Source organism: Branchiostoma belcheri, unplaced genomic scaffold, assembly GCF_001625305.1.
Source record: "Branchiostoma belcheri isolate BF01 breed outbred unplaced genomic scaffold, Haploidv18h27 scaffold25, whole genome shotgun sequence".
Lineage (NCBI taxonomy): Eukaryota > Metazoa > Chordata > Leptocardii > Amphioxiformes > Branchiostomatidae > Branchiostoma > Branchiostoma belcheri.
Window position 1 is genome coordinate 1804178 of NW_017803854.1, and position 11931 is coordinate 1816108.

Sequence of the window (11931 nt, forward strand, 5' to 3'; positions counted from 1 at the left end):
GCAACATCAGCTGAAAAAAAAGAATTGAAAAGAAAAACAAACACTACCGACAGACCCACCGTTTTGTGGACAGAAGTCGGAAACACAACATTTTTCCTAGGCCTAGTACTCATATCCCTGCCTCGCATTGTACCTGTTACAAGTGTTATGCAATAAAAGAGAGACGAACAATTTGCGCCGAGCCGATTAAGAAACTTAAGGAATTCATGACAACTTTAATTTCTTTATCATCAAAATATACAGAACACTTTTAGGTCATGTTTCACCTTGTTTTATCTCATTTCTCACAATATTTTTTTGTACATACAATTTCTATTTAACATACTATGATATACTATTTCTCCGTTTTTTTCCCATTTTCCATTTATTATCTCTATCGTTTCATCCCCTTTATCTTGCTGGCCCGTTTGCATTTAATTACATAAGAATTATATATACTATATCAATTTACCTTATGTTTAGCTTAATTTGACCGTTTCTTTTTTATTCTGATACAACCAGGCTATAACTGTAATTCATTTTAAGTTGTGTCTTTGTGAATGTGTATATATGTTGCTTCGGGCCAACTTGGGTACCATAGAGCAAAGAAATATGTCGAAAAATAGGTACTATAGGTTCGATATTTCGGATGGACAGCGATATGGTTAGGCCGAAGTTCAGTAACTACAACATACAACATAGAAGTAAAGTTCAAGCTAGCATGTGAGCGGCGTCTAGCTTCACGTAGGCCTTGAGCATGACTATGTTGTCCTTGCACACACTTGCACTCGTAGTTGTTGACGGTCATCAGGCTAACATGTGAGCGGCTTCGACCTTCACGTAAGCCTCCAGAACGATCGTGTCGTCCTTGATGTATCCGTTCTGTGGATCGCAGACCACGTGCCAGGGAATGACCAGCCACCCCAAGTCGGGCTCATTTCTAAAGAAGACGTATCGAATCTCCCTCGTGAGCGCAGGCACGTCGTTCCCATGTGTTAGCAGCCGCATCTCGATCGACGCGCGAGAGGTCCACAGGCTGTTGGCGTCGGCGTCGCAGCGCATGGAGAGGGCCAAGCTCTTGTCGTAGGGCTCAGGGGCGTTGGGGTCGCGCTGGGGCTCGCACACGATTCTCCAAGGCAGGTGACGGATGTAGACCGCGGGACTGACAAGTTGCCCCCGGACAGTGCTGATGTTCTCCACCTGAAGTTCGACAAAGTTATCATACTTAGCCATGCTATAGACTCAGAGGATCCCCGATAATACATTATGATCTCACTACGCGCTTCGAGAGATCGAGAGAGAGAGAGGGAGAGAGAGAGAGAGAAAGAAAGAGCGAGAGACAGACAGACAGAGAGAGGGGGCAGAAAGAGGGGGGAGAGATGCAAATCACTCTAATATTGTTATTTGTGTATGTTGCGTAGGAAACAAGGTGTAACACATGGTCCTTGTCCCTTGTCCCTTGTCTAATGTTAAAAATAAGAAAAAAGGTTCTCTACCGTGAAACGAAAGGTTGCCTCGGTCTGCGACATCGCTCCGTCGATGACGTTGCGAAGGGCGGTGCCATTCTGACCGAGAGGGGGTTCCGCCTTGACGTGAGCCTCAAGCAGAATGGTGTCGTTTGTGATGTACCCCATTGTCGGGTCGAGCACCGTCTGCCATGGCACGAATTCCGGGTACCCGCAGGCTCTGTCCTTGCTGGTGAAGACGTGTTGAAACTCCATCTCAAGGGTTGGTACGTCTTCCTTGTGAGAGACCAAGCGTAGCGCCCCCGACGCACGGCAGGACCAGAAGCCGTTGTAGTCGGCGTCGCACTGCAGAAACACTCCCAGGAACTTCTTGCGGGGGCGGCCGCCACCGTAGACGGGCTTGATCATGATCAGCCACGGCATGTTACGGACGAAGAAAGCAGGACCGAACAACCTCCCCTTGCTCTTGCTGAAGTTGTCCACGGTGAAGCGCGAGGATGCCTCATCTTCCTTCTCCCCATCTTTCTTCTCCCCATCTTTCTTCTCCTCCTCTTTCTTCTCCTCCTCTTTCTTCTCCTCCTCCTGGTGTTTAGCACGAGTCGGTAGCGATGCTGCCTTCAGTGATCTAAATTTGGCAATCAGGACCTCCTTCATATCCGCCACGCCGACGACTACGTGCCCGCGCGTGCGCTTGGAGCGCCGGTGGGTGCAGGCGCACTCATCGCACAAGAACTCTTCGCAGTCAAGACATCCCTGGACGGCAACCTCTTCGCAGTGATCGCAAGAAGTCTTGTTATTGTTATCCTCCTTGTTGCTCCCCACCAAACTCTCGTGAGCCTTGACGGTGTCGCTCAAGCTCGCCACGAAGAAGTTGTCTTTGAGCCCCGCGACGCCGTCCTTCGGTAGTTCGGTCTCCGCCCGGCATGTTGGACACTCGAACCTGTTCTGGATCACGACACCTGGCTGCAAGACGAGCACGTGAAGGCAGTCCTTACAGAAGGTGTGAAGGCACGAGAGAACCTTGGGGTCCTTGAAGGGAACCACCAGGCAGATCTTACACTCCAGAAAGTCGCTTGAAATCTTCTTGAGTACTGCCTTTGCCATGATGACTTCTCTTTAAATTTTCCTGCAACGGAAGCGGTCAATTGGATTAATGATATAGTTAAACCAATGAGCCTTTCAGTTAAAAGCTACCAGCTCCATTATTTAAGGTTATTGCAGAAAGCGCGAGCGATCGTTGTTTTTGGTAAGCAGATCCATGTGCATCAATCATTGGTAAGCATATGCAAATTATCGGTAACCATATGCAAATTCTTGGCAGACATATCACTACTGACCACTCGATTTTTTTCTACTCGCTGGCTGTATGTTATGGGATCAAAGTAAAGAACTTGGATTTTCAAGTTGATTGTGGATTAGTATACTAGTACATGTACATATAACAGCTATATCGCTATTATTACGGGGTGTATTCACAAACCAAAATGGGGGGTGCGGGTAGATGTGAGAACACATTACTCAACCCCTCTCCATTCATTCTTTGCCTCGATATCGACAAAACAGGGTCAAATTGCTTGAAATACAGATAATTCCTTGAAATACGTTGTCTCAATAGTACCTAGGAAACACCATAATGGCTTCTACGTGGAAATAATGTGACAAAAATCGTACCTCGTTAGTCTAGTCGGTTTCCTCAGTCTTGTCAGCACTTGCCGCCAAAATTTCTGCCGCGTAAAAAGGGCTATTTCCAAACATGTTAGGGGGTGGTGGAAGTACCCATTTATTGGTTTGATTTCTCTCTACTCCCTCTAGCTTTGCTTGAGCGTTTTATATTGATTATTTTCTCCTCTTTTTGTTTTCACTTTGACAAGAGGTATCTACCATCCATGTCCGTGACCATAGCATGTCCAAGTAACAAGATATCAAAGCGAAAGTTCCACTGCAGTACAATAATAAGCCGCCAGGGGGACAAAATCTAATCAGTTCCAGGTCTCATCATGTATCAAGACCTACCTTCCTACCAAGGTACATGACAATCCATCCATAGCTTCTTGAGTTATATCGCGTACGATGCTAAACCACATACATACACACAGACGCTACCAAAAAGGTGAACGACGGTACTAAAGGGGCACTTTTTGTCCACCACCCCAAACATGTTTGGAACAGTCCATTACGTGAGAGAAATTTTGGCGCGAAAATTCCGTCAGTCTCGAGTGACAAGCGCTGACTGGAACAGACCAATGCATTTGAGTGTCAATGAACTTATGTTAAGTCACTGTTCTTTGATCTAGTTGTCATCGTAGTTAGCTTCAAGATGCATATCACGTAAGCCAACGAAAAAGTACTAAATGTAGCATACTACCCATAGACCGATTCTGACTGATCAGCACAATTAGCAGACCAATTAAACTGCAAGTCCGCCATATACTTTTTCATGTCTTTTTTATTTGCATTTTCTGCCTTTTGACATATAGGTGTCATGGCTTTGGAAGCGGACTACTGATTGGTAAAAAAGTTTCCCTCTTTCTCACAACTGTGTTTGGCATCTGCAGTGGTTGAAACAGCTGCATTAAATCTTTCTTAAGTTGATATTTGATAAGAAAACTTTGACGTATACTTCAGGTATCACCGTGCATAATTCAAATGAAACGCTGAGTCATCAAGCATTAAGTAAGTGTTACATTTTTGGTTTATTTCACTCATATACGATATTAGTGAGCTATAGAACGTCACAGTTATAACAAAGGCTACAACAAAGAATAAACAAAATCTCTTGGTATTGACCATCCTTACCGGCATATCATATGTAAATCTTTCAATGTTTACATCTATCAGATTCACCTTTGACCTATAGGCTAAACAAATAGCCTGTTCACATGGATGGGCTCTTTTGAACATACTGGAAAGTTGAATTTTTATTTTCGAACTCTATTGGATCAATGAACTCAAATGAAAATCTTACTGCTTCCCTCATTCACAGCGGAGCGAAATTTAAGACAAAATTGCTACATGTAGCAAAGTTAACTGGGCCTTCTTATTCTACTAGTCACCTATAGCTAGAAACTGCCACAACTTGGCTAAAGTGTAACCATCAGAACCATGTAACCATCTCTGCTACATTTGAAGACTACTGCACAAATGAAGAGTAAAACTCAAAATAACCTTAACAACTAGTCAATTTCATTCTTCTACACATAACTGTGTAGTATAATACTAATAAAACGTTTGTTACTAAAAGAAAGTATAATTCTAATAAAATGTTAAGTGCAGTTTTTGAAGCTAGCTATGATGAAAACTGCACCAACAAACAGTAACTTAACTTAACATACTCTACTAGTATAATGCAACGTGCAACTACTACTACTACTACTACTTACATTTGAACATAAAGAAGGGATCTAGTTGTTAGTACATGTAGTTAAGTTATATTCATGGCATGGCAATGTAGACAATGTGGATAGCTTTGAAATGACTCTGATAATGCAGATTTGCCATCCTAAACCACCAGTGCACTTCTCAGGTGTAAGAGTACACAGTAGTCACATTTCATTTTCAGTCACCTTGGTGGTCTCTCCCAGACTGTCATGTAGTTGTGGCAGAGGGTGGTCAGAAAAGTCCATCTGTCCTACTTATAGAGACATTGGTCATGTACTTTCCTTCACTTTTGGGTACGCACATTTGCCAAACCTCAAGGGCAGATCATGATGCGAGGGGCCTCTGCCTGAATGTAGGCTTCGAAGACAAACTTATTGTCCTTGATGTAGCCCCTCTCTGGATCACGTGCCACATCCCACAGTACGAACTGCTGGAACCCTCGGTTGTTCTCCTTTCTGTAGAAGACACGTTGGATCTTCTTTGTGATATTCTGCACACCTTCCTTCTGCGAGGCCAACCGCAACTCGACCGATGCCTTGCAGGACCACAGGCTGTTGGAGTCGGCATCACATCGGAGGTAGACAGAGAGGGCCTTGATGCGGGGCTTGTTTTCGTCAGGGACGATGCGCCGGACCAACAGTTTCCACGGCATGTTCCGGATGAAGACTGCATTACTCACCTGTGCAGGGTTTGAGCTGAAGTCGAATTTATCGATGGTAAAATGGAGAGTCGCTTCGGACTGGAACATTTCTCCGCGGACAATCTTGCAAAGGGTTCCTCTGCTTGAAGGGGTGCCTGCCTTCACGTAAGCCTCGAGCACGATCTTGTCATCCTTGATGTATCCCTTTTGAGGGTCGCACACTTCATGCAATGGCATGAAATCCAGGTGTCCCCACCTGCGACACTCGCTGAAGAACGGGTAGTCAATCTCCTTCTTAAACACCTTGACCCCAGCCTTCTGTGGTATCAACCGTAGCTCAGCTGATGCAGTGCAGTTCCAAGGAATGTCGGCTTCAGCGTCACAATACAGATAGACGCCAAGGGTCTTCTTGTCCTTGGGTTGGATGGCCTTACGGTCATGTTCACGCTTGACCATCAGTTTCCACGGAAGGTTGCGGACGAAGACCGTCTCACTTGACTTCTCCTTGACCTGGCTGAAGTTTTCCACGGTGAGGCGAATGGTAGCATCTGCTTGCAACTCTCCCTCCACATCTTCACCTCTGATGTTACCAAGGACCACTTCGTTTCCCTTTCCGTCTTATTCTTAGGAACAAACTCGACGTCATTGATGCAGTCCAGGATGTTTGTGGTTGTTTCCCTCAGTAAAGGATCCAGTCGTGCTGTTATATCAGAGGACACGTTCATGATGTCAAAGTCACTGCCATGTTCCACTACTATCTGTGAGAAGTCCACTGTGCTGGACAGACAGCTTAAGGTGCTCGCAACACTGTCTGCTACAGCAGAAAGCTGCCTGGAACGAGCTTCTGTGATGGAAGGCTTGGCAGCTTTTATGTAGATACCAATACTTGTGACCCTTGTGCTGCAGTACTGTGCAGTCTCGACAGATGGGGCACTTGCATGTCACACAGTAGAACTTCACCTTCTCATCTTGGTGTTTCGGACAGGTCGGCAGGGACTTTGACCTGAAAGATTTCATCTTGGCAATCAGCTGCTCTTCAGCTCCGGAACGCTTACCACTTCGTGGCCACGTGTGCGCTTGAAGCGACGGTGGGCACAGGCGCACTCATCGCACATGAACTCTTCACAGGGTACACAGCCTTGGATTGCCAGGTCTTCTTCACAGAGATCACAAGGCACTTTGTTATCCTCCTTGCTGACCAAACTATTGTGCGCCTTAACAGTGTCGCTGAAGCTCACCGCAAAGAAGTTGTCTTTGAGCCCGGCGACGCCACCCTCTGGAAGTACGGTCTCGTTTTGACAAGTTGGACACGGAAACACCTCCTTCCCTTGATCTTGGTTTACAACAAACTTCTTCAGACAGCCATTGCAGAAGGTGTCAAGACATGGTAACATCTTAGGGTCTTTAAAAGGTTCTTGGCAGATTGCGCACTCTAGAAAGTTGCCAGAAATCTGGCTGAATGTGTTCTCTGCCATGATGATGACTTTTCCTGGAACAGAAGCATTCAATTTTAAGTTCAGTTAAAACAATGGTCTACATGACTGAAACTGGCTTCCAATAATACAGAAATTTGGGTGCAAAACATTAAATAAATGAACCCAAATACAGAAACTTTACTTCAAAATAAGTAACAACAAATGTCAAGAATATGCTGTAATCTAGTGTACAATAGTTTGACGCAATTGTATCATCATTATCTTCATTGAGGACATAAGATGTACTTTTTTGGAAGCGGTGTCAATCCTCTGGTCTTAAATAATTGTTACATATAAACCTTCAGAAATATCTTCCAGTGCCACGCTCGTCCCCAGCGCCCGTGGAGAAGCCGTAGGTTATAGATCGTGGCTTAGCCCAGGCTATGGAAAATAAACTTTCTTTAATGCAAATCTGTCGTTTTTGTTTTCTTTGCGCTTTCTAAAGAGTTATGATAACCTACTCTACTCTGGCGGTAGGCGCTCGCTAGTACGTAACGTTACACGGCGGCCATCTGAATACATGTACACTGCATTCTTTCTACTATCGGGACCTAAAACAAGACGCAAGATTCCTATTTTGGGGTATAAAATGCTGTCACAATGGTTATATATACCAAATGAAACGGACCTTTACAAAGTACCTCATTTGGTGACGCTATGAGGGTGTACCGTTATCCCTCTACATTTGCCCAGAAGGGAGTTAGTCGCGGAAGGAACTTAGCCACGGAGGGAGTTTTGGCATTCTCCACAAACTCGCCACAAACTCTCGTCCCCAGGACAGTTCACTCTGCTACCCAGCATGCTTTGCGCAAAATGCGTTCTCGGCCCCAGGACACAAATACACGCTAATGCTTCCGCACTGTGTTGCTCTGGGGACCCCGCCGCGCGCCCAGATGTGGATTTAATTATAGCGCGCTAGCGGACGCTGCGGAGGAGCGTGTTCCAGTGCAGTGCACATAATTAAAGATGGCCGCCTCCATAGACGCTGGGTAAAACAAAACATTTTTGTTTGTTTACAAGTTTGTTTGGCAAATCAAGGAGCTGCACTGATAACACACGATGTTGTAAATCAAAGAAGCTGGATCATCTTTTATTAAAGTTGATATTCGGATTATGCCCTGAACTTCAAAGACGCTGGCTGTTAGCCGCGGCGACTGTTGCAGGGCTTCTCTTACTTGCAGTCTTTTACGTTAGCCCTAACATTAGGGCTAACGTAAAAGACTGCAAGTAAGAGAAGCCCTGCAACAGTCGCAGCGGCTAGCTGGCTGTGTGCATTTTTCACGAAATATTTTCCTCCTCCCCTTCATTTTTTTTGACCACAAATTCCAGAATATTCTGGCGCAAATTGTCAATTTTATACTGCCTGGCACTGTCTCGATTACTTATCATCATCTACGGAATATCATAATAGCTTCTAAATGGAAATTTATCGACAAAATGTCGTACCTTCTTGCGACTTGTTGTCCCTTCGCCACCGCGCCTCGCTAGTGAATGAATTTTTCCCGCCCAAACTCTTGGAAATTAGGTGGACTGTTCCAAAAATGAGGGATGGACGAGGCATGTTTTTACACCCTCCTCTGAATCACTTTTTTCATTGGATACCTTAAAATCATTTTTATAGCATTTTATGTTGATAGTTCTTTTTGTTGGTCCATAAGATCTATATATGTTATCGTATCTTAGTAAATCAGCTATTTCTTTGCACCCAGAGTTACCTTGATTTCTTTTGGAATCACCCTGTAGGTCACAGGTCACTATGGTTGAGGGCTACAAAATACTTTCAATATAGACTTGTTTACTCAGTAATTAGTCCCATATGTATATTTTTTAGTACCATAAATCAAACAATAAATATTTCCTATATATTTTATACTGTTTGATATATCCTTTTCGTTTCCCTACCTCGTAAAGAGATCTGACTGTGATGTTTCTATGTTGTCCTGTCCAGTTTGTAGACGAAAACAAAATGGCCGCGCCCATGGTGTGAAAAACGCTCTGACTCCAGGTCGTCGAATATTTACGTCAGATACCTTCCGTTCCAGTTGCCCTCTCAAACAGGAAGATGTTTCCTAGACTTCAGGGAGTCCTGTGCCGTCACGGACCGGCCCAAACCCCCGGTATGCCGGCGTCGGCGCCGGTTGTGTTGCAGTTCGTGCGATTTCGGAAACCCCGACACGTCCCGCGAGCGCCGTCTAAGGCCAACTACGTCCGCAAACTCACGCCGATAGACCCGGAGGAACACACTTACTTAAAGACGGCGTACAACAACTACAAGACTCACTTCCGGGCTGTCAGGTAAGTGTTGTGTCTGTAGAATATTACAGTGAGTGGAATAATTTTACAGTATCGCTTCACGAAATAGAATTTGGGTGTGGGGAGGGGGGCAACAATAATTATTTATAATTTGTGCACTCACTCACTATCCTGTTCATCGTCCATTATTCCCAGTTATGCGAGGGTTATGCGGGTTAGACCTGCACATGCCTGTATTTTCAGATGTGGAGGTTTTATAAATTTATACATATATATCTGAAATCATCTTTATGTGATAAATTTCCATTTTATTATAGAATAATTCCCCTGGACGTTATACCCCGTGAGGGGTTTTGTCCAGAAATCCATAGATGTAGATAGATGAATAATAAGGAAAAACAAAACTTACTGCCCTTTTTCACCACTTCAATATTTTTTTTGGGGGGTGGGGGTGGGGTGCTCTATATCCCATATTACTTTTCCATCTAAATGAAAAATTTGTAAACTAGAACCTTTTATACTTTTCCAGGAATATGTTTTTAGAAGAGTACCTCGCCAGGAAGCGTCAGGAGGAGGGAGCGGACACGGCGAAGAGAGAGAAGGAGGAAGACGAGGAGCACTTCAGACTCATGGAGTGGAACAGGAGAGAAAACGAACGGATGCATCAGGAAAGGTGAGGCTAGAAATCCTTTTTCCTGTGTACCTGTTACTTTGAATATTACCTGCACCAGACAAGTTTTACTTGAACCTCTCAAAATTGAGGAGGTATTCTACTATGTATGTGTGTGTGTATGTGTGTGTTTGCTTGTGTTGTTGTTGTCCTTGTTTAACATCTGATATCTCACTATACACTATATATATGTTCTCTTGGTGCTGGTTTGTGCTTGGTTCAGTTCAGAGTCAAATTATCTCTCTAGGTAATTTAACTTTTGGTGCCTTGTGCTTGTGTGATGCAGAGAACTTGTCTCTGGGAGAGCATGTCGAATTGGTGCGTACTCTCAATGTACCGGGAGTACACACTGACTGTGTCTTTAAGCATTTACATGTATTTGACTGCATGAGGGTGAGGATATTACATGTGCTATTACATATTACATGTAATATGGGATATTACTCAATGCACACAACAATAGGTCAGAGACAGGAAATGGGGTCCCTGAAGCTGGCAGAGAGTCAGCAGGATGTGGACAGGATGCCGGTGGAGAAATCCAGACATAAACAGAGAACTTTACAATGAATCCAAGAAGAAAACTATACATTTTTGCTGGAGATTTGACATCTCTGATTTCTTGTTGTTTTCCATTCTTTGTTTCCAGGTTGGTGCGAGAACAAAGGGTAGCCCTGGAAAGAGAAAAGGCAGACCTGGAGACATCCATCTGGAAAGAACAGAGGGAACAAGAGATAGTGGAAAAGATGGATGAACTTATCAGACTGGAAAAGGTGTGCTTTTGAAAACTTGCTACTATCAAATGTTAGAATGTAGGTTAAGATAATACGTAAGTTATTATAGATCCATAGCAACGATTGGTCTTCCTTAGGTTTATTATGTGCTCTTCTCAAATTTTGTGCTAAATGGGTGCTTCACTTTTAAAATCATCCAAATTCCACTGTACTATATTTCAGTCTTGAGAAAAACAATTTTGCACACAAGGGGTATGAATGATCTTGGGGTATAAATAATTTTGTTGTAACTGTACATCATACGCTTTGTCAGCAATTTCTTGTGGCCTTGAAATTACCTTAACTGTTATCATCTATTGACAACTTTTTTCTTTCTTTCTATTTTATTTGATAGGAGGCAAGTCAACACTTTATTACGTTAGACAACGTCGAAGAAGCCATCGAATCTGCTCTCTCCGATCCTAAGAACTACAACTTTGCAGTGGACAGAGATGGCAACATCGTTCAAAAGACACCCTTTGCTGGATAACAACCCAAGGCTTATTCCTGGACATATTTTCCCATCAATTTGCACAACTTAACTGAGCTTACAGAAACGCTAAACAAACTAACAACACTGGTTTCAAAGGGATGCACTGAGGTATTCATGCATACATGGACTTGGATTTGTTACTTATAACATTGAGTCTGGGTGGTATTTTTTGTCCAAAAGGCACCCAGAGTTAAATACCTAGAGAGACAATTTGACTCTGAACTGAACCATGCGAAAATGAGCACCAAGAGACCAGGTCTAGCGAGATATTAGACATGAAGCAAGGAAACAACAACAAACCAAGAAATTGGAGATTTCAGATTTCTGGAAGTATTTTGAGTTGTTGTGACTTTCACGTTCACCCCATTTCCTGTGTCTGACATTTTGATCTGCCATTTTTTCTGATAATCTTACCCCCACCCATGATCATGAGCTGTCTACCTACCCTCTCCTGACAGACACACAAACCCACAGCTCAGCCTCTCAAAACAATACTTCCATACAGGCAAGTGATAATATGGATATAATAAAATCAAAATGAAACATTGAGTCAGCAAACAGCACACAAATGTTGTGGCAATGATTTATTTTTTTCAATCACATTACCAGTCAGTGAGTGAGTTATATACAGTTGATGGCTAGTATACATGTACAGTTTGTAATAATGTTCTTTCATTATACTTATTGTCTTATATTCACATTTCTAGTCTACCTAGCAATACCTTTACTACCAATAAAATAAATTCTTCCAAAATATGCTGGAGTGGAAGACAATGGAAACCAAGCTTACTGTTGTCACGTTACGGT

At 43.5% G+C, this 11931-nt stretch overlaps 1 protein-coding gene and 1 pseudogene across 1 annotated transcript; one reads left to right on the forward strand and one right to left on the reverse strand.

The window, feature by feature from the left end:
- Nucleotides 1–263: 263 nt before the first annotated feature.
- LOC109471386 lies at nt 264–8434 on the reverse strand (annotated as a pseudogene).
- Nucleotides 8435–8892: 458 nt separating this feature from the next.
- On the forward strand, nt 8893–11818 carry LOC109471536 (28S ribosomal protein S26, mitochondrial-like). The gene is made up of 4 exons (XM_019770882.1): nt 8893–9233; nt 9721–9864; nt 10508–10631; nt 10987–11818. The coding sequence occupies exons 1-4, from the start codon at nt 9001–9003 to the stop codon at nt 11119–11121; spliced, it is 636 nt and encodes a 211-aa protein (XP_019626441.1). The 5' UTR covers nt 8893–9000; the 3' UTR covers nt 11122–11818.
- Nucleotides 11819–11931: the final 113 nt, after the last annotated feature.

Bases quoted from the DNA above. Each gene is read 5' to 3' on its own strand.
- LOC109471536 (XM_019770882.1), top strand. From the start codon at position 9,001: ATGTTTCCTAGACTTCAGGGAGTCCTGTGCCGTCACGGACCGGCCCAA. The intron at 9,234-9,720 runs GTAAGTGTTGTG...ATACTTTTCCAG, and splicing joins ACTCACTTCCGGGCTGTCAG to GAATATGTTTTTAGAAGAGT. The intron at 10,632-10,986 runs GTGTGCTTTTGA...TTTATTTGATAG, and splicing joins AACTTATCAGACTGGAAAAG to GAGGCAAGTCAACACTTTAT.